General features: G+C 42.6%; 1 protein-coding gene across 2 annotated transcripts in view; it reads right to left on the bottom strand.

Moving 5' to 3' along the window:
* Positions 1-20,575, bottom strand: part of samd11 (sterile alpha motif domain containing 11) — a 49,545-nt gene extending 28,970 nt beyond the window's left edge. Inside the window, exons 1-3 of one of the 2 annotated variants that reach the window (XM_084916829.1) lie at positions 19,708-20,575; positions 18,487-18,578; positions 6,362-6,537 (exon numbers count right to left, since the gene is read on the bottom strand). In XM_084916829.1, coding sequence (XP_084772955.1) covers positions 6,362-6,537; positions 18,487-18,578; positions 19,708-20,407 — 968 coding nt within the window. In that variant the 5' untranslated portion in view covers positions 20,408-20,575. The remainder of the gene's footprint in view (positions 1-6,361; positions 6,538-18,486; positions 18,579-19,707) is intronic. The other variant, XM_084916830.1, reaches the window with a different exon arrangement.
* Positions 20,576-22,811: the final 2,236 nt, after the last annotated feature.

The raw sequence follows: 22,811 nt of genomic DNA, 5'->3' as shown, positions 1-22,811 counted from the left end.
GTGCTTCCTCAGATTCAGTAACATTAGCAAGTGGTGGAGGCCAGCAGGTGGATGAGGGAAGGGGAGGCAGGAGGAGAGACCCGAGGCGGCCACCGGTCCGAGTGTCAGGTGAACTGAACTTCAGTTACGAATTTATGACCTGCGGTCTATCTGGGTCAGATATAAACCAAGTTTAGGTGCAGTTTATTTTCGTTGTGCTGACTTTTTACCGTCAGTTACAATAACTCGTACTGCGTGCTAGCTAGCATGACGGAGTTTATATACAGCTGGGTGGGTGCTGATAGTGAACTTTATTTTATTCATAAGGTTAGTTAGTAGAGTTGCCAACCGTCCCGTAAAAAGACGGAATCGTCCCGTATTGAGAGAAAATATTACTCGTTTCGTGTTGAGGTGAAAAGGAACAGTTTGTCCCGGACTTCAGCTAGAATGGAAAAAGACACAAAGCTGGAGTTATTCTGTGTCTTTGCTGCAGCTGTTTTTTCTTCTCTCATTCTCTCCCTCGCCTGTTGATACTTCAATCATGAAACGGATCAATGATCAGCTGATCGGCTTTTTTCTCGTTTATCGCCCACTTTGTGCCAGAAAGAGGAAACCAGCGGATGTCACGCTAAACAACAGCAGCACGTTTAAGCTTGATCAGCTGTTGTTAGAATTTATTTAATATTACTTTCTAGTATCAGCTGATGTTTGCTGGAGCCACAGCTGTAAAAGCTGCTGGTCATGATGTCAGTTTGGTTATCTGGTGAGAGGGAAACATGAAGATGAAACCAGGAGATGTCCTTACTGAATCATCAGAGCTGAACAGGTGATGGAGAAACAGGTTTACCTTTTAGGTGACATGAATGAGTTGAAGGGAAGTTATGAACTGTTTCTGAGAGACAAATAACACCAAGATCCTTTTTTACATAGCTGACAGCTGGTAACTGTGCAGGGGCGGGTCTAGCAAAGTTTTGCCAGGGGGCCAGGTAGGGCATTAACAGGGAGAGGGGGGCACAAAGAAGTACTTTTCTTCTTATTCTCATTTAAAATGTCTGGCTGTTATTAAATAATTATCTGAAGCTTACAACCAAAGTTTTTATCTGACGTAAAATGAAATCATACATATAACATCGAAGCAGCTGGAATCCACAGCTGTGCGTGTTCATGGAGCTGCATTTTCACCTGCTGGACATCACTACCTGACAAGTTTAACTGTCTTCAGAACATTGCAGAGGCCTTATTGACAGTATTTGGCTCTACATATCTGTGTGAGCGGATTTTCTCTCACATGAGTCCTCAGGTAGCGGTCTGAATGCTGGACACTCGGAGACCTGTGTCTCTGAGTGGGAAACCAGAGATCACATTAACATGTTTGTCTCTGTATTAACAAACATGCCATATTGGCCCAGTTTATTTTTCTTATCATTGTTGTGAGGAGACCATAAATAGCATTTGCATTTATGTATTTATAGCTTAACAAGAGAAATGATTTGTATTAGAGTAAAAGTTGATCTTTTGTTAAGAAACGCTTGTGCTCTCTTCTACCAATTCGGTACTATTCAAAATAACCCAAACAACATGAAAAGACTTCTGCTGGCACCGGGAGTCAACTCAGTATAAATGCCCAGTAGTGCCCTGCTGTGGCATTGGCACGTGGAGCTGAGGTGGCGGGGCTGGAGGTCACAGTGTGAGCTGGCAGAAGCTGGCAGCCCAGGCACCCTGACGCCATGTCTCACACCACCGCTGGGAAAGTGCTGACAGACAGACAGCAGGGATGTGAAGGAGGAGGAGTAGGAGGAGGAGAAAGAGCAAGAGAGACAGAGACGGGAGAGAAAGGCAGGGTGCAACTGCTATGAAACATCTGGTACGCGCAGGTTTACTACCCTCATCTACTCAAGACAATAGCCCAAACATACAGCCTGCTCCAACCTGCGCAGGTGGCCCCATAGCAAAATTCAAATACTACCAGACAGTATGTAATATTCAACAACCAGAGAGAAGAAAGGCATGCACATGAGTATTATACTAAAAAAATAAAGGAATTAAAAAGAGTTTATAAAAACAGACTTCCTTTCAGACCCATCAAGTCTAAATCAGGATTCTTGTTGGTTTATTGTGAGCAGCAGAAGCACAATTGTCAGGCTTCCACAGTTGAATCCAAAGGTAACATGCATGTGGGAACCCTGCAAGTGGAGGGGGTAATGAATAAATACAGAAACAGATACATGAATAAGTCAGAGTAGCCCAGCTTCATTTCTCCTGGTTGTGCGCCCGCTGTACACGCTGACATGAGGTCGATAAAGCAGCCAAGGGAGGGAAGACAATGGAAACAGAATATACAGCAAGTATGCCATGCTACATTTCCTTGAGAAAACTGCTGGTTTTATTTACTCTTGATTTCTCATCTGTAATGCAAATCTCTCCTCACTTGGAGAGAGATTTTTGTTTTTAGTTTTAAGGAAAAATTGGACTAAATAAAATTTATATTTGCAGTTTGAGTGGTAATTCTCAAGAGAGGACACTTTCATTTTGTGTATTCATTTCACCTGATTGGCACTGATATAACAGCACAATCACTTTGATCTTTACACGTGGAAAAGCTGAACATATCTCAAGCCACATCTGAGCCTAACAGCTGAAACACTGCTGACCATCTTTCTGTCCATCCTGTGTTATGACAGCAAGTTAACAGAGAGAAAACACTCTTCTGTGTGGAAACAATGAATGCCTTGCTGCTAGCCAACGCCCAATCAACTACTAAATTGCTGCGACTATGTCGCCATGGCAAAGGCATGTAAACAAGACCTTTTTTTTTTTCCTTCCTTTTTTAAGGCGGAAAGCTCCTCTAAAAAGCTATAAAACCTCCAAGCTCATTAATTAGTGCTTCAGGGGAGAGCCATTTCCAGTAATTTCACACTGTCTCTGACCCCTTACTGGCATAAGGCAATGACACGGTTGTTCAATGAAGCCAGAGGACAAAATGTCAATTGCAAGAAACATACAGTAGCTAACTCAGCATCAGTGTCTTTCTCCATTGGCCAGATTAAGTAAAGCTCTCCTGTTAACAAATGAGCCAATGATGCTTCCCAAAAAGGGGCCACAAAGTTATGTGAGAATTTTTTTAATCTTCGTAAATGTAAGCACCTGCCTGCTGCTACCCTACCAGCCTGTTATCACCCACAGCCTGTAACAAACAGTAACAAAGGTACTTCAAACTCATGCCAGCTCTTCTACATTTTGACTTAAAATAAAATTTTGCCTCCATGACGAGGATATTAGCATGCTCTAATATGACCAGACAGGAAAAGATGACCCTTTTATGAAGTATGTTTGCTGATTTTGTTACAAACACCTCCCTCTCATTACTTTAACGTCTCTTTTCTAGAAGGGAGAATTTACATATACAATTAATTGCCGTGGATGACTGAGAAACTGTTAAAGCGTCTTTTGTGTTTGTTTTGGCAAAGGCTAATAATGGGTATGAAGAAGTTTGTCTTCCAGAGGTTGCAGGTTGGAAGGCAGACGTCAGCAGGTGTAACTTACAAAATCCACGGTGGCTGCCAAGTAATTATCCAGACTCTCAGTCAGCACTTTTCAATCAACCCTTGTTATCTATAGCCAAGATAAACAAACGCTAAGATAGGCTTTGTTTTGCCCTCGAGTAAGACGCTAAAATCTTAAAATTTCCCTGCCATTAAAAAAAAGAAAAGAAATTATGAAAAATGACTCCATAGGTTGATGGTGTAAAAAGCTTATTTAACCGGAGCTACATTACAACACGACGGCGGCAGTAGTAATTATGACGGGAGCAGACGAGGAAGTGAGGTGGCGTAATTACAGAGCCATAAAGCCTGCATAGGTAGGATGCTGCAGAGGATGAATAGTTTGAAAAATCACTGAGCTGACCTCCATTTGCACTCCTTTTTCCAACCAAAAAGTCATAATCTTTTCCCCCAAGATGAAATTCATCAATCAGTGTGTAAATAATCCTAACAATCTGTAGCGCAGACACCACAATAAGAGCTTTGGATACATTCTGATATCCAGGAAACGTCCATATGCGTTCTATTGCGATAACGATTATTGGGTTAGTTCTGTGGTTTGGCTGCACTTGAGTCTGTAGTTGGTCTATGCTTATTCAGCAGGACGAATGCAGATCTATAGAGTGCCAAGAAAACCAATTGTCTGTTAAGACAGAGACTGCTACCATTAATCAGATTAAGGTGGAGTGTCTGATAATGAATTCTGGAAATGAGAAGGTCAGAAACTTTCTGGCATTGGTATGCAAAATCATTTTAGTGAAAAATGTGACACTTTATACAAGTTCCATGCAACTCTGCAGTGAAAAACTTGAACTGAGTCAAAAAAAAAAAAAAAAAAAAAAAAAAAAAAAAAGGAGAATCTCCCAACGTAATCCTTCTGGAAGTTAATTTCTGGATGAAGCATTACGCAAGGATCAAACGGTTAAATACCACATGGCACATCTGATGTGCTCTTTTAGATTAAAGTACAGTTACAGTAGGCAAGTTGCTGCAACCAAGTGGGTGTGACGGTGCTGCCGCCAGCTCTGATGATGTGAGGATGAGACAGCACAGATACACTCACATGTATACAGAGGCCCTGTATTTTTCACATCCATCGGACAAATCCAATTTGTTAAGACCCTTCTACGACTCACTTACGAAGCTGCGGTCAATGGAAATCACATTTCCATGATTGGACATCCCATTATCCTGTTCGTCCAGACCCACATTGGGGGATAAAGCAAGGCTGAGACGGATACCCACGACAGACCGGAGCTGCGGCTCCAGCGAGTCCGTCGCCTTTCAAAGGGTAAAAGCCTGACATATTAGTCATAAGTGTTCTTTAAATTCATTATCATCTTAACACGCCAGCGGCACAAGTGTCAGGGGGAGGGGAAGCCCTCTTAAATGAGGTTAGTGGATCCATTTAAAGCTTCACAGTTGCTGCGCTGTCCGCCGTGTCACGCGTAAATCTCACGACATGAAAAACATCCCTTTCTTTAATGAGGTTGCACAAGCTCCTATAATGCAGCTGGGGACTTTCTGGGTTTAATCAATGAACAGGCTCTGCCTTAAATCAATAATCTGTCTGATTTCTAAATATCACAATCAGTTTACGTACATACTGAGCAATCACAAAATTCCACGGTGGCAATTAAAACAAAAAACAAAACACACACACGAGAAAAATTATAATTCCATCTCAGTTTAGTTTTTGTTCCTAACCCCATCGACTATACGCCACCAGTGGCGGTGTATGACATCATTGTAGCCTTGCACGTCTTTGTTTGCATGTATGAAAATGGAGACGTGATTATTCACTTGTATCCAGAGCAGTTCGCACTTTATGACAAACCAAAAATCCTGCACAGAAATCATCTTCATTTTGAAAATAACTCTTTAATATTTTTGTTAATTTAACACATAAACTTGCTCAATGTAAAGAATAAACACCCCCAACCATTATGAAAGCATTTGAGATGTATGCCTAAAACATACTCCAGGGGGATTATTGATACCAGCTACTTCTTAAAAATAAAAATGGCACAACTCAAAAAACTCCTGCTTTCCTTCCAGATCTGACAAAAATAAAACACTAGTCATGTGAATGATGAGGACCCAGGGAGGCTTTATAGATGCACTGCACTGCATGTTTTTACCACTGCCAAAGTGTCTTTGAGGCAACATATGCTACTTCTTTCTTTAATCTAACTCGAGTTGTTCAAAAACACTTCATAAGTGTTTTGAAACAATCTTTAGATCAGCTGAACACCATAAAGACGGCAAATTTATCTTTTCTATTATGAGCGAGCTGCTACAGTATAGGATGAAACAGGCAGCAGTGACTCAGGTGATTCAGTCATTCGATATCAACTCAAGACAGACACACCGAGACTTGGCAGGAGCAGGATAACGCAAACTAACAAACCAGTTAACGCCGTGAAAGCTCATCAGCTTCCATTAGACATCCCAAAGCAAAAACCATGCATATATATTTTTGAAATGCGGCTCTTTGTTTGTCTAAAAGTGAGCCTTTAACAGCAAAATTATCCTGAAGCCACTTCTGATAAAAATACTAAACACGCCTGAGGTGCTATTAGTATATTAAAGCTACATCCATCTGCCATTAAACACAATCTGAGAGGCAAAAACAAAAACAAGAAAACAAAGACTAGTTTAATGTTTTTCTTCATGTGGTGACTAAAGTACTTTTTTTGAAGACACAATAAAAGCCTGAGTAAAAATATATGACTTACAACAATAAAAAAAAAAATTCTGGGTAATTATCTGTTAATTTTGTAAAAGAGCATAACAACCGACTGCATGCAAGTCATAGCTACAAGTCAGAGGTGACTGACCTCTTTCTCATGATACTGTAATGCAGCTCATCCTCCTGTTTGATGTGAGCATGATCCCCACTGGCCCGGTCACTGCCTTCACTGTCGTCACTGCTGAAAATGGAGGCCAGCTCCTTCTTGGGCACCCGGTTAGGTGGCAGGGGGATGGTGCGCTTCTCTGCCAAGCGCCCGCGGTTCTGCAAAACACAGAAAAGGCAAGACTTTAAAAACAGGATTCAGTAATTCCAGACAGACAAAGTACTAAAATGTGAGTTATTTAAAGCTGCCACTCTTTGAGATGAAAACACAAGTAGATACTCAAAGTAGAAAATCAAAGTCAAAAAATAAATAAATAAAAAAACCAGACCTGAACACCAGATTTCTTTCAGTTTGCCATCCATGGGTTTCTATCTGCAAGTCTGGCTGTATATAAAAAAGAATTGGCAGAAATTTTGGAAAGTCTGATTGTCAGACTGCACAGGAAATGATAGACTAAAAATCAGCCGAAACTGAGTTACTGCAGTAATCAGAACGCACAGAACGAGCTGTAGTGCCGCTAATCAGAGCCTTTCTGGCTGTTGCCCTAAAATCACCGCAGAGAGTGCGCGATTAGCACACAGAGGTAAAGGCTTCCCACTTGGAATAGGCGTTATCAATGAAAATCCAACTCTCTGTTATATCTCAGATTCTGCAAAGGACATTACATAATGTTAGCCTCTGTGGGCAACGTGCAAGAAAAACCCCTTCCCTGCTCTTTGGCACAAATCTGCAAGATTAGGCTTTGAAAAAACGACATGAAAAGAAACCCAATAAATGCTGGGAACACCTGCTTTGGTCAGATGAGACCAAGATAAATGCGTTCGGCTCAGACGGGGTTCAGCCTGCGAGGAGTGCCACGGTAAAGCACGGAGGTGGGAGTGTGATGATACGGGGTTGCATGAGTGAAAAGCATGTTGGGGAGATGACATTTACAGATATCAGTGAGCCAGATGTAACGTGCGTGCGCGCGTGTGTGTGTGTGTGTGTGTGTGTCCTAAAGCCTATCCCAGCTGTCATATGTTGAAAGGTGGGGTATATAATATAATAAAAGATAAAGGTTACATGTTGCCTATTACATGAGTTTTTATTTCAAAAGCAAATCTATGGGAAGAAAATAACTGTCGGTGAACCGTGTATTTATTTTGTTCCAAAACTTCCTGGAGTTAGCAGAGCAAAGTAGGGATTAAGACAAGAGTATGGCCGTAGGGATATCGGGAAGTGAAGCTGGGCGACCTTTAATGTGACCTGAAGAGGTCACTGCAGATTAACACGACCCTATCACAGAGCAATGGGAGAAGGGTGAGAAAGAGGAGGGGAGGAATAACCTAGATAGGAGGATTGAGAAATGCATAGAGTAAAAGAGACTGAGTCAGGGAAGAAAATTGGAGAACGAGCAAGGGAACGATAGGGCAGAGAAGAAAAGTTAACAAGGAAGAGAGGAAGAGCAGATGTGGGTTTTGCACAGGAGAGAAAAAGGTGAGAGAAAACACAGAAATAAAAGAGAATGCAGTGAGTCAAAACATGAAAGGGAGAAAGCTCCACAGAGGGAAGGTCTGTCCAGTGTGGGAGAATGGACTTGGATGTGAAACTATATTCCCCTCTCTCTCTCTTACTCTCTGTGTGTGCCTACATCTCTGCTCTTACTCCTTCAAGCCCTCCAGCTATCCCTTCCACGGCATGCAACCCCACACTCCACCACTCCTCCCTATATTTCCCTTCTTCCCTCACTCCATCCATCCCAGGAGGTGCTGTAGCATGAGTGGCAGGCGGGGGCAGAAGGAGGGATTTGGGGGCTCCTAGCCAAAAGGCAAACAGGTGCAGCCCCTCTGGAGTCTCTCAAATGGCACACATTAAAAAGAGTTGGGAGGGGACAGAGAAAGATGAAAACATCCCCCAGGATGAGCAGGCCACAGATTTCTGAAAATTTCTCGCCTTTCTGCTTTTCTGTGTCTTGCTTAAAAAAATAATAATAAAAAAGAAGATTTTTCATCTGTTTCCTGTCCTGTCAGACCTTTCTACAAGTTGTGCACCATTATTTCAGGACAGTTGATCACTTTCTGGTACTTCTGCTTCTTCTAGTCCAGGTCCAAGTCAAAGAAATGAATGCTGGAGCTCTAATACAGAATCAAGAGGAGTGGAGGGGCCAAGAGTGAACCCCTCCCCCAAAAAGGAATAAAAATAAATAAATCACTCCTTTATGGATCCAACCACATCCATCTGTCTCTCTTACACACAAACATCTGGCAAATACAAATTCTCCACCTCCAGGTCTATTTATTGCTGTCTTCACATTGTCAGGGAAAACACATGTGCACTACACCCGCACCGTGACACACATAAACGCATGCATGCTCTCACAGTCAGGCACACCTGTTAATATTCCTTAGAATTCCCCTCCAAAGCGGGGGATTTTACTCGGAGCAAGCCAGCAATAGAGTGTACACAAGAATAGTTTGTCTAAGAGCAGTCGTGACTGTGACTGTGTGTGTGTGCGTGTGTGCGTGACAACCACCCACATGGCCGTGACATACCCAGCCTGACAGCCCCCCTCCCTTCCTCCCTCTTCTCTCCTCCCGGAAAGCCCCAATCCTTTCTTTAGTGGCACTGACGCAGAACTGGGGGTGAGCTCCCACTGCTTCCGGCAACACTTCCGCAGGACGGGGGAGGGCTCTCTGAAACAAAACATGAAGCCAAACACACCCCTGGCAGCCCACGTAGGAGCGCTCAAAGGAAGGGCGCCTGAGCGCTCATGCTCGTACATGCACGCACAAACATGCATGTGTGCAGAGCTGAGGCAACCTTACTGTGTGTGGTCAACCTCCTTTCAGCCATGGAAAAAAGTCTCTCATAAAAGTCCCACTAAAAGCACCTCTATGAATATCACCTCCCACGCTTTCTGTCTAACAGTCAGCCAGCCAAGAAATATATCTGGGCTTCACATTTACACACACACACACACACACACACACACACACACACCGATGAACTGATTGCACAATATAGACAATTACAATTATAATGACTACAAACATCCAGAAACACACAGACACTCTGCCAATCACTCACAATATGCAGTGAAGCCGGCACTAACTGAACCTGAACTGAAATTTCTCAGTGATTCAGACAGATCGCTGCATGTTTGATACTTTGGGGGCAAACAGCAGTGCAGGTGTTCATTATGCTATTACAGGTCAGAGATAATAAGAGATGAAGTTTGATGCAAGAGCATCCTTCAGAATCTACTATATATGGTATTCACTTATTGAAGCCTGCATAACACAAAAGCACTCACTTCCATTCATTGAAGGAATTATAAATATTTGGCATTAATCAATATCTTCTGGTTTAACTTAATGTACACAAATCATTTCAAGGTTAAAATATAAAATTTTTATTCTCAGAGATTTTTCAAAATAGAAAACACAACAAGTTTTTCTAGCCCTTCATACATGTTAAATTAAGTTAGCGCTGTTTATTTAACTAAGGATTAAATCAAGCTTTTGTGATTGTAACACATTTTTAAATGAAGTAACTAGTTAGTTAATAGTTTACATTTATTGAATCTCTTCGGTTAACCCTGCTAGGATTACATCATAAAAGCTGTAAGATGACTGGGGGAGTCCCGCATATTTAAGGCATCGGGGTAACTTAAATATCTAGGTTAAGTACGATTACAATCATTTACAGTCCAGTTTTTTTCAACAAATGATTGATATATAGAAAAATAATTTATTATTCCATTACATATTAATTTAAAGGTGGCCACAACTGCTTTAGCCAGTGAAACAACATGTTACCTTTGCATTACATATTGTAATAACGATGTATTAGCTTTAAAAACAAATTTTCGTGAGACGTTAAAAGTTTTAGTGTCTTTAGGTTTTATTTTTAACTATTTCGGTCTTCTTTGTTCACTCGGTTTGTGACGTCATCCACTGGTTTCTGAAGTCCCATTTTAAAGCCTAACATGTAGCATTATCGTCATCGAGATATTAGTGTTTTGAAACCGGATGCGACCGCAGGTGATGGTTCTGTCTGTGAAACGGCACACTCATGCACCATCAACTAGCCAATGACCATATCCTGGATAATTCCTCTTTTTGACCCCTAGAATGACCAAAATGCTTTTTTGTTTGTTTGTTTGTTTTAATTGAGTGCAACCCGAAATGAGTGACTGAGGTCATACACTCAGCAGGAAAGTATTTACTGGCGTGGCATAGACTTCTATGCGTGGAAGTCTTGCAACCACAGCTTCGCCCCCCTAGTGGTGTTTACAAAGAATGCAGGTTCAAGGCATTTCTGCATTATCTTTACTTTTCACACCAACACGCCCATCTGTAACACTCTCAACGGATTCATTGTAAGTGATTATCTTAATTCTATGAATGCTAACACAATTTCCATGGCAAAATTTGAAAGACATGAATAGCACCAACTGCCACTTAAGCCCACTTGCAATCCTTTCGGCCAATACTGTGTAGGCTTCAAGTTTGGATCCACAGCCTGAATGCTTTTCTGCAAACACTGGGACTACAATTTTACTACCTGGTAACATTTACATATGGCTTGCAACATGGAACAAGTCTGAACTGCATGCATTATGTAGTTTCGCTGATGGGTAGGCACACGCACAAAGCCACCGATACAACAACCAGAGACAAAAGTCTAGAAGACCCGTACTGTTTAGTTTCTTTTTTCCTTTACTACATATAGAGATTTTAATGAAAGAGGCTTTCCACATTCAGGACCAAAAGGAATATAAGGACAGGGTTCACAGAGAGACAAATATGAGAGAAATGGGCAATGTGAATTGCACTGGAGAAGAAGAAGATGGGCACTCTCAGAAAAACTTCTGATCCTCCTCAAAATATGCCAAATGTAGAGCACATAGTTTCTCTGTTACTGTTGGGGGCTTGTCCGAAGTCGTGAGGAGCATTAACCTAAGAGTGACCTACGTCTAATAACATAACGCCGTCACTTTAAAAGCCTGATGAAGCCAGCACTGACTTCCTGTGTCTCATATGGTCTTTAGTGTGGTGGGAAGAGATTTACTGAAGTACTGAAATATATGCTACTGGGCTCACTAAAATGATTTAAAATTTAATGAAGAGGCAGGAAATCAACTCATATTTTAACATATAGGAATAATACATTTTTAATATTTCAGTGAGTAATGCTGTTGCATTTGCAGCCATAAACGCTCATAAATTCATGGCCAGTGCATGGCTTAAAAGCAACAAAAAGCCGTCTTGGTGAAAAACAACGCAGGCTAACATCCACAGCTAAAGCACAGCTTGGCCAGAAAAAGCATTCAAATTAAAGCAGAAATTATAAGGCAATCTAATGTTTTCTCTCTAAATTCATTTTAGACTTTTAAATAAGCACTTGGTGGAAAAAGAGGACTAATAAGTATGTTTTTTTCCCCCTTTTTTTCCTCCCCTTTCTCCTTGCGTTATTTCCTGAAAGGTGCAGTGCCCCGCCGCTGGCTCCAACCAGCATTAGCAAGCACACACACACACGCGCACAGAGCAGAAGCCGCCCGTGACATTCCTGCAGCTGCGGCGCTCTCTCTCCCTCGCACGCGCCCCCCCAGCGATCTCCCTGGGGGACGAATGCCTAATGAGTCACGCGCCTGTCTGCCGTTACCTCGCAGCATGTGTGTGTGTGTGTGTGTGTGGAGGCGGGATGGCGGGCCGACTTGGCGCGAGCACTAGGGGAAAGGGGGAGGGGGAATGAAGAGACGACAGCGAGGGGGAGTGGGGGGGGGGGGGGGTGAGCATGAGGATGGTGGGTTTGGCGGGGGGGCGCGAAGCGGTCATTACCGCGCTAGCATAAGAGCTCTGAAACAAGGCCAAAACAAACAATTTGTCTGTTGTGTGTTTACGCGAGACTGAAAAACTATTCGTCACAAAATGCAAAATCTACTTTGTTTAGTCTCATCTCCTCGATTCCAGTGGACGGTACGGCCGTTATGACATTTTCACAGGTGTACCTTTGAAAAAGGTGATTAACTACAAATTTGTCAGCTTTGGTCAACCTGAGGTCGCTCAGTGTGCAAACACGACCAGCATAACCTAGCTACTGTGAATAATCAGATTAAGGTAATGGTTTGATTAAAGTGTTTACATGGTTCACAGTTAATCTGATTTCCCCCACTAACCTAATAATAAAGTTTATATGATTTGTTTGCTAGTCAGGATAAAGTCTGTAAGAATTTCTACTGATCTGTAAAATCTCTTAATGGAGCCACAAGTCATCAAAAAACAGAGTTGGTGGAGTTGCTTTTGCTTTGGTGAATTCACGGAAAACATTCATTGCCAGGCTCTGTTACTTTTCGTTATGTTCGTTCCATGAAAGATATTTAATTGTCGTCCCCACATTATTTCGGTGTTTTTTCGTTCTTCAACACACCCCATACGTTTGTAGAAGAAAAAAAACATTTCGTACTTCGTGACCTTTCAGCAAGTTTAGAAACAAAACTGAAAGAAATCAGACAAAGGCACAGTATACTGTGCAGAGACAATGACAAAATCTCTATTTGCCTCGTGGGGTTATAATTGTATGACTAGTGTGAGCTTCACATTAAGTAACTTAACAGACAGCAATTTTTTTTTTAAATGACAGCTGAAACTCACAGCTTTACACAAGTGGAGTAAAACATAGTTATGCTTCAACACAAGTGCACAAAAGCAACACAGTTTCATCACTTTTATTTTATATACATATATTTTACTAGTAACAGTTACAGTAACTTGTTACTGCTCTTCTGTTAAAAGATAAGACTTAGCTACATGTTCCTGAGAACTATACTAACATTTAGCATGTTTGTCGGCCTAACCATTACCCTATTTTTTAAAGCAAATCCTATCAATACTTCAAAATTTTATTTGTAGATGAAGCTCCTATCCAGTCTGTTCAGGTTAGAGTCTAAAGTGCTCGTTTTATTTTTTCCCGTCTATTCACGGCTACAATTGTGGATGCTAACGAAGTTTCAAATAATGATGTCAGTATACGCATTAGTGATCACTGGTAGCAACAAGCTCGGTTTCAGATAGTTTTTTTCCCCCCTTTCTAATTTTGTCTCTGTATGATGTCAGAGAGTGGGGATAATAACGATGCGTTTCACCTCGTGCGCACAGCTTTTTGTCGTGAGTAGTGAAGCCCTACGCGGCTCCTGTTCAGACGTTTACGAAGAGTAGCCAACCAAAAGAAGGCTAGCTTCAAGGGAAGGCGCAAGGAAGCTAAAACTGTTTGGTTTCAGAGCGCGGATTAACTGAGGCACAGAATCAAGGAAAAGTTGCAACTGATGCAAATGAGTATCACAGGTTCCATTTGAAATTTGTAGATGGTTTTAGACCCGATTTCCATCGCACCAAAATAACATCAAATAATACCAAATAACAAACATACATACATACATAACACAGCAGCATCGGGCTTGCAGGCAGAACAAGAGCAATGATCTAAAAGCAAGTATGGAGAGCACGAGTAAATATGGGATTTGAGTTTTCCAACATATTCTGGTATAGTGTTAGAGATGGTTCACTAAAGATTTTGTTGTTACATCATCTTCCAAGCTTTTGGAATAATTTTGGTAAGAACATGCTTGTGCTGACAGAGGTATTAGCATGGGGTTTCTTTAAAGGTCAATATTTTGGTTAATAATAAATAAATAAATAAATAAATATTGTTTGAGTGGCTCCTCGTGGTGTTCACTCCTTCACACATATTGTACTGAAAATGTGTGATAATAGCAAAAAGAACTATCAATCTCCAATGAGCTCATGCACAAAAGCACCAACTCCTTATGAGTTCAAATGCACTTTGAAAAATAGATCTGATTGTGGATGGCAGTGTGTGCGAGTGTGTGTCTGTGGTGTATGTGCAGTCTTTAGGCAACACTTGGTTGTTCAAGGCCATGTGAGAGAAAGAGGAAAAAAAAAGAAGTGAGAAAGCACTGTAGGACAGACAGGCATGCGACCAAGACCCACGCCTTCCCGACACACACACAGAGATATATTTACACACAAGCACACATGCTCTCCTGCACACTCGGCCCCCACGCGCTGAGCCAAGCGGGCAGTTGCAGCCCAGTGGAGCGGCACAAGGCAAAAGGGGAGGGGGTGGATGGGTTGGGGGAATAGTGGAGGAGGGGCTGAGGTGCACAGAGGGCGAGAGGCGGCGAGGTGGAGGGGAGGCTGCAGGCTCGGCGCTGGGAGGTCAGTGCCGGTGCAGCCAGGCGTGCAAGCGTGCCTCTCACGCCCCCCCGCCCGCCTTTCTTTCCTCCTTCCTCACTTATTCTCTCTCTCTCTCTCTGCCTTTCCATCGCCCTCTCTCTCTCCAACTCTTTCTATGTGTTTGTGTACGCCGACTGAGGTCGCCACAGGGGAGCTTTACAGACAGGTAACGACCGTGGCTTTCCTTCCCCTGACAAATATGGGGGGGAAGAAGAGGGGAGAATATAAATAAAATTGAATTGAATTGAATTGTTACATCTGTAACATTAAAAAATACATATACATTCTATGCGTTTACATTAAGTATACAGCTAACAACCAAATTCATTATTAAAGTCAATATTAATAACCAGAAACTCATTAGACCATCACAAACTGGTGAATGTTCTTTCTTTGGTTGAATACAGGTAAGAGTTCTTTTCAATGTATTGAAAGACGTATGATAGCAACACAATAGTGTCTACAAAGGTCTGATGTGGCAGATCAGGCCTACAATTATCAGAGGAAATCGCACGTCAGAACGCAAGCACAAACACTTTACTCCACACACACACAGATATCGAGGAGGAGGGTTTTTCAAGAAATATCACCATTGTCTTCACTGTGACAAACCACATTTGGTTGACAGACAGCTGTTCCAACTTATTTTAGGGGCATCTTAACAGTGTCCGCACCCACCACAGTGCAGCACAGAGCTCGTTCACACAAACTGCCAGACACATTCAGCTCTCAGTCTTTGGCATCTCTGCTGAACAGGACACTAACGGAAGCTAATGGGTAATTTGCTAAATTAAACAGTTTATTTTAACTGAATTATTCATAGATGGAAAGACAACAAGAGCCACAAAAATGGTTTTAAGTGTGTGTGTATATGACTAGGATTGCATTTCTGTATGTCATACCCACATTACGGTTTTAATGTCTGTCTATCAGTAAGACTGATGCACATATTGGAGGCTCCATATCTAATTGGTCGCAGAGACACAGAGAGAGACGCGCACCAAAGTTATGCACTTGGCACAACTGCAGTTTCTGCACACTTCTGAGCTGATGACCTATTCCATTGTTACCATAGCAACGTAGCATCAGCAACATGCATGCGTGCGTGTGCACAAACACAGAACACGTCACGCAGTGGATACGGTCTAGCCATCACACAAACACATCGTCCTCCTATATTTCACTCAACATGGAGCACTTTAATTATTTAATTATCTTCTCCATTCTTACCCAACTGAAAATGGGTGTTATGAACATAATGAGAAAGAAGTTATACGGAAAAAAGTGTGTGTGTGTGTGTACGTGCTTGTACAGATATGCACGGCTGCGTGTTTAATTCCACTTTGCAAGAGAAGCCCTTGATTGGAGGAGGTCTTTACGAGCCGGAGGAGGGGAGTGTAATTTCCTCCCGGCCTCCGCCAGTTCCGCTGAAATAACAGAGCAGAGGAAGCCCAGCTCTCCCGGGAAGAGACACACACACACACACACACACGAACCCAAGCACACTCGTATGTGCACACACAGCAAGCTGACAAGTCAGCCGGTATCAGGCAAAGAGAAACACAAATACAAACCAACACAAACATACGCAAAGACAAAAAGACAAATACACAGAGCTAAGATAAAGTATTATAGGCACTCAATAAGCAGCATCTGAAAACCTCAATGAATAACCGTAACAAAAGCAAACGCTAATATGAAAGAGGAATCCTTTAAGCAACTTGCCGTTATTACATAATAGAAAAGTAAGACACCTCGACAGCGAGTCGTAAAGGAATTAATTTCATACACCAACATTAAGAACATATTTAATCCATAAACTTTCCAGTGTAACGGACCAATTTGTGTCATGGTGTTATTAAAACAGCTCGTGCCCAGGCAGACGCAGCAAATTACCTTCCCTGATTTCTGTGCAGGCAGGTGAGACGTCTTCCCACCAGCTGCTGCACTTTTTTATGATGGCTTGCCTCATGCCTATAGCGAAACAAGATCACTCAAAGTTCAGCCGTCAAACTTTCAAAACAAATGTCGGCATGAGGTAATTTGTGTCAGTAGGCAGGCATATAGTGCGCGCGTGTGTGTGTAAAAGTGCGAGAGAGCGAGAGCTCATCAGTGAGGGAGTGCTGGCTGCCATGCCCTGAGGGGAGTCAGTGGGGAGAAAGGGAGACGCCAGTACAGGCCATACAAGTCCCGCTGCCTTCCCTCCTCCGCCTAACCCTCACTGCTCCACATAGAACTGCCAACATACTCAGCCTGTGTGTCTATGTGTGTGTGTGTGTGTGTCTGTGCGTGTGTCATAGAAGTATTCACTTGGTGGGTTTGACTTTAGGCTTCACCACCAACCCAAGGAAAGGGGGAAGAGGCAGAAAAGGCTACAACAACAACCTTAAGGCTCTCATATCTCTGCTTACGTCAATAACAAAGTTTTCTCCGTCACAGCTGTAATTGAAGTGGAACTGTACAAGCCATAGCAAGCCAAGAGCCAATGATATCAGTAATGAGCCTCAGCGCAAGCAAACGCTCAGATTTTCAAATCCTTCAATAAAAAATAAGACGTGTATTTTTCCTGCCCCCAACCTCCCTCAGGTAATTTGTTTTGGCTGAACTCAATGTGTCAGGGTGCAGGTCTTCATTCTTGGCTGTAAAAAATGTCACCAGTTTACCTGTATCACTCAGACACCTCCAGCTTATCAAACCCGCCTTTGCCTTGCGTGCCTCGCACACAATAATCAGCAGTAGCCACGCTCAGTAGCTCGCTAAGCCTCTTACACCCTTCCCTCAAGATTAGAGCTTGGGAGCGACAACAGATGCGCTCCGCGGTGATAAAAAAAAAAAAAAAAAAAAAAGAAAGAAAGAGAAAACAGACACACACGCAAAGACACACACTCACGCTGAAAACCCTCTGCACCTGTGTGAACAGATTTGGCGGCAGCGAGCCCGCAGTGTGCTTGCTCAAAGCTGACACACACACAGAGCGGTGATGCTATAATCGTGACACACCTGCAAGGCCTCAAGGTTTGGCACCGTGCCCCTGGCCGAGCCCTGAGGGAGGCACTAGGCAAACAAAAGTTCAACAGCCAGGTGAGGAAACTGACTCGGCGAGACAGAAGAACCTGACCACTGATACCCAACGTCAGGCATTAGACCTGGACAGCTCAATGCCTCCGAATAAAAGGCTGTTTGATACGCCACATCTGTGAAAGGCTGAAAGTGGATTTGATATTCATGCTGAGGAAAATTACCATCAAAGCTGACATGTGTGCCTGTAGGGTCTCTTCCATCAAGGTTACAAAGACTGCTTCACAATATACTCTTACAGACTACCCCCACTGGTAGAATAAAAGCTGACAACAAAAATACCAATAAATGCTGGTATGTCTTTTCCAGCTCTGACCCACGCCAAACTCAACTATAGGCTAAGAGGAAAAAATATATAATAAACAAAAAGGACTACAGACTCCAAGCCCTTAAACAAGATTTTGCGATTTAAGAAATACAGAAATAAACTGATGTGCCAGCCGAGAAAGAGCAAACAGTCATCTTTGATTTAACTGAGCAGAAAAACAAACAATTATATTGCCTATCTGCAAAAGAAAATGACAAAACCTTTGACACAAATGTTTTTTATACCACGACTGTGCTCTTTGACCAGTTATAACCTTCACCACCAATGAGATAATTCTTCACCACTACAGTAACCCTACACACTAAAAAAAAGAAGTTACCTTTAAGACAAATAAGCTATACCTCAGCAAGTAGTGTTCCCATACCTGACATAAAACATACAGAAAGCCACAGCAGCCACCAGTATGTATGTATGTGTATATATATATATATATATATATATATAAATAAAAGAAATATTCTTACCACTGGGGATGAAATTCGACAACCAGGGCAATCGCAGATGGGTGGATGCACCTGTAAGATTCCTTTGGACATAAGAGTCTTGAGACTTTTTCCTGGAAACAAACAAGAGAGACACTTTCAGAGAACACCTATCATATCCTCCATCAACTAAACTCATCTCCTGTAGCATGGGAGAAGCTCCCCACTAACATGGCATCTGTCTTCAGCTCTTCACCTCAGAATTTTAAAAACAAATAATGTTAAATAACAAAAATAAATAATAATAACCAGATAATTAACACAACACAGACCTGAAAGAGTCGGTACCTGCAAAGATTTGCCTATTCTCTGTTTAATTTTATCACTGTGTCCAGCTGTAGCCACTGTTCAGGGCTGCGAGCCAGCCAGGAGCTTACTGACATCTGTCTATAGGAATCGCTATATTAAACTATAAGACTATCATTTTTGACCTGTGGGCGACCCCCCCACACCCCCACCCACCCACACACTTCTTAATGCGTGTCAGTTTTGCCTGAGTAGCCCTGCATGCGCGTGACTGTGAGGCGAAAGGGCGCGCACCAAGCGTAGTTACTGCATAAGAATACTTTGCTGTAAATGCCAAGCTAAAAATCACTGGCAACGGTTTCTTGTTTTTTTTTTTTTTGTTATTTTGTTCTCCTTGGGGGGTTTTTTAATGAAAAAAAAAACATTCAAAATGAGTCAACAGCTTTAATGAGAAACACTGGATACAAATAAGTCGCATTAAACGAACTGTGATGCTAAATTGACGCAAAATATCGGCTCATAAAGTCTCCTCAAATCTAACATGCAATGCGTAAACGTGAACACCCATGCACAAGTGCAGCTGCACCTAGCGGAATGATTCATCTCATAATGTGGAAGAAAACAATATATCTGAACTGTCACGTATTTCAGTAAACTACGTCTAACTTTTCACCTCGGTCCAGTGCAGCCAACTCCTAGTGCAGCCCCGGCTCGGTGTGTGTGAGAGCAGCCCAAACTCTGTGTCAAAGGCTCGGAGGGTATGTGGAGGATATGCGCCCTTTCTCATCTGTCTCCTTACGCACCGACTGCTGTAACCCTTTCACTCCAAAACTCAGTACCGAACCACAGGATTCAAGTTAGTAGCCACACTATGCGGCGTCTATAAAGCTCCTAATTCACCGTGTCGTGTCCTCCTTTGCCCGTGAACCTTCAGAAAAGTGAAGATACAGTTCTTACCTTTGTGTCTGATACTCCGTTTCCAATCTTTGGCAGTCTCACGTCCACTGACAAACTGGAACTCGTTGGGGGTGAGCCACTCGCCCCTGTATTTAATTGAGGGTCCCTTACTGCCTTGACACAGTTTATTGATATAAAGCAAAGCCTTGTTTTCCCCGCACTCCACCTCAATGCAAGGCTCCCCGTTGTCGAAGAAGGGCTGAAAGTCGGGGATGGAGGAGAACCTCTCTACCATTAAGTCGTCCGTGTGATGGTGGAGGTGCTGGTGATGCAGCGCCGAGTCGTGGAGCCCCAAGTACGCGCGATGATGGGCGAAAATGTGGTCGTAGGGCGGCGGATGCGGGGTCACCACGGGGATAGCGGTGGCATTTAAAGGGGCCAAGTATTCAGAGGGGTTGAACGCAGTCAATGCCATGTCGTCTCCATCCAGCCTCTCCTTCTTGATGGCAGGCATGTTAGTGGGAGCCGAGCGCCGGTAACAAGTGAAAAGCTGCTGCTCGCCCGATCCAACTTGAGCGTCCTCTTCGTCTGCGAGTTGGGCTGACCCAGACTTGGAGACGCGCCGCTTGGTTTTACGCAGTCCCGTGTCGCCGAGAGACAGCGGTCTGATGAAGTTGCCGGATAGATTCCCATTCAGTAGTTTCCAGCTCGCAGCGGCAGCAGCGCTCTCCGCCAGCCTCACAGCTCCTACCTCCCACATTTAATCACACTCGCTCTGTTAATACCTGACATGCTGGGCAGCCCTGAGCCCCTCACACTCTCCTACCTGCTCTAATCAGTATCGGCCACGTTTTACCTCGCACTTCTTAGCGTTTGAGAATTTTAAAAGTGGGAGTTCTTTTTTCTTTCTTTTTTAATATCCACCGAGTAGAGGTAAACCAATCGCCAGTGCAATCTTAAAAAAAAAAAAAAAAAAAAAAAAAGCGATTCTGTTGTGGAAACTTGGGGGAGATGTAACGAGCCCAAATGTTACAGCCAATAATAAGAAGCCGATAAGAGTGCGTGTTTTATTTCAATTAAACCACAGTTATATATGCCATTGATCAGAAACGCATCCCAATATTATTATTAATAATAATAGTAATAATAATAATAAAATATGAGACTTAATAATCCTTAGTGTCTGTGCAAACGTTGGTGCGGTTTAAAGTTTGGTAAGAGTTGTTAGTTTTTAACCCCTGTGTATGTCGCTGAAGTCACGCTGAAGTTCACAGACCCAGACCAAACAAGATTTGCACTCTCCGCCGCTTCTCAACTTGGCCCATTTAAACAGCGGAGGCTAGGCGAGACCCGCACAGAGGGAGGGGGGTACCGCGAGGGACGGCACTTCAGTGCGTACAATGGAGGAACCACCACGAGGAAGTAAACTGTCTCCACCTATTTAACTAACTCTTAAACTTCTTTCAGCTCTTTCCTTCTGTTTACCCAAAAGCTCACAATCGTATAATTATTAAGTGGAACACTGACAAAAAATCGCACTCATACAATTTAACAACTGAAGCAAAATTCAACCCTAAAATATGCCTTTCGTGTCATTTTAAACTTCACTATTAGAGGAACTGCTCCAAATTTTGCTTTGGCCATTGTTTTTAGCCAACAACAACACCAAAAAAAGGCCAGTTTTACTCACATGTTCAACTTGTAATCACTTCATCATCATATAATTTCACAGCTCTAAAGTAGTCCTTTACTATTAACCTAGCCTATACAAAAGAAATGGACTGCTGGACGGACGTCAGAGACCAACAGATCCACACATGGCCACTGCTGTGTTCCGTTTTGGTGTCTAAATTCAACCATCTTATTTGTTATACTTCACCTACTATGACCCCGTTCTGCCCTCTCCCGCCACACCTGCTGCAGTGTCTTTATGTGAGCCACCACTTTCAGCGCTGAACACATTTTCACCTGTTAAGCTCTCTACATGTTCTATTTTTGGTGTTAACCAAGTACAGAAGGTGTTAACCTTGTGTTTCTATTTATTATAATAAAAAACAAAGCAAAACAAGACTGATATCATTTTCAGGTATTGCAAAATTTGGCAGGCCGTACCATTTCAAACAGCAAAATAGTAAGCTGTTAGACGTGTGCTTAATAACTAAGTTAATGGAAAACTTATTTTTTTTGTGTTTTGTCCTTTATATAGCTTCTGTTTTGATGTAGACAGGAAATACAAAGACAGACACTGGTGTGACATGCAATAAAGGTCAAATTATGGACCAAAAATATATTTTTGTGGTCTAACAGACTATTTTGTCCTCAATACAGTCATAAGTAACGGCAGTTTGTTTGAGTAAAAGTGTTAAAATTGAACTAAACTCAATCATCATATAGCAAATTTAAAAAGGAATTGGTCTTATATGTAACCACTGCTGCAGACTTTTGTTTCTTTAACTGGAGTATAACCCAAAACCTGGAACCATACATTCTGAAAGCACTTTCTCTCCACGCTGTCTGCAGGGTAGGCTCCCCTGAGCTCCTGGAGCTTATGAGCAAGACCACATCTGACCCCCATCAGTGAATAACCACCCAGGTGGATCCACCACCACCAACACATGGAATAGCCATTCCAGCAGCAGAGGTGGGGTCTAAAGCGCTGTGTGTCAAGAGCTTATAAATCAGGCCAAACTGCCTCTGACACACACAGGAAAGAGGCACGCCACACCGCAGGCGGAAGCGCTGCACGGGAAGGCCGGAGTCCACAGCCCGGGCCAAAACTGGTATAAAAGCCTCCAGCCACGACCAAGCAGGCAAACACACAGCAGACATGTATAAAAACAGATGCCAGCTACCTCACTGAAGATGATGACAGGCTGTAGATTGACATTTTTCCCTTTGGATATGAGAAGCTGTGATGTCTGAAGGGAAAAGTAATGGAATTAGTGGGTTTGTGGATTAGGAAGAGACCAAAACAGATGTTACATTCACAGCTAAGGAAGAAAAAAGTGACCTGAGATCACTTCTCTGAAAAGCCTCGCCTGAAACAGAAAGAAAAAAAAAAAATCAAATCAAACATTTTTCGACATATCTTTCCACGTGATGGTGAGCTCGCCGAAAAGCAGCACTGACATTAATTATGAACTGCTGACATTTATGGCATATGT

Source organism: Perissodus microlepis, chromosome 20, assembly GCF_051167445.1.
Source record: "Perissodus microlepis isolate ML-2025 ecotype Zambia chromosome 20, ASM5116744v1, whole genome shotgun sequence".
NCBI classification, from domain to species: domain Eukaryota; kingdom Metazoa; phylum Chordata; class Actinopteri; order Cichliformes; family Cichlidae; genus Perissodus; species Perissodus microlepis.
Note: the sequence above shows the minus strand (reverse complement) of the source record. Positions and strands in the feature narration are given on the sequence as shown.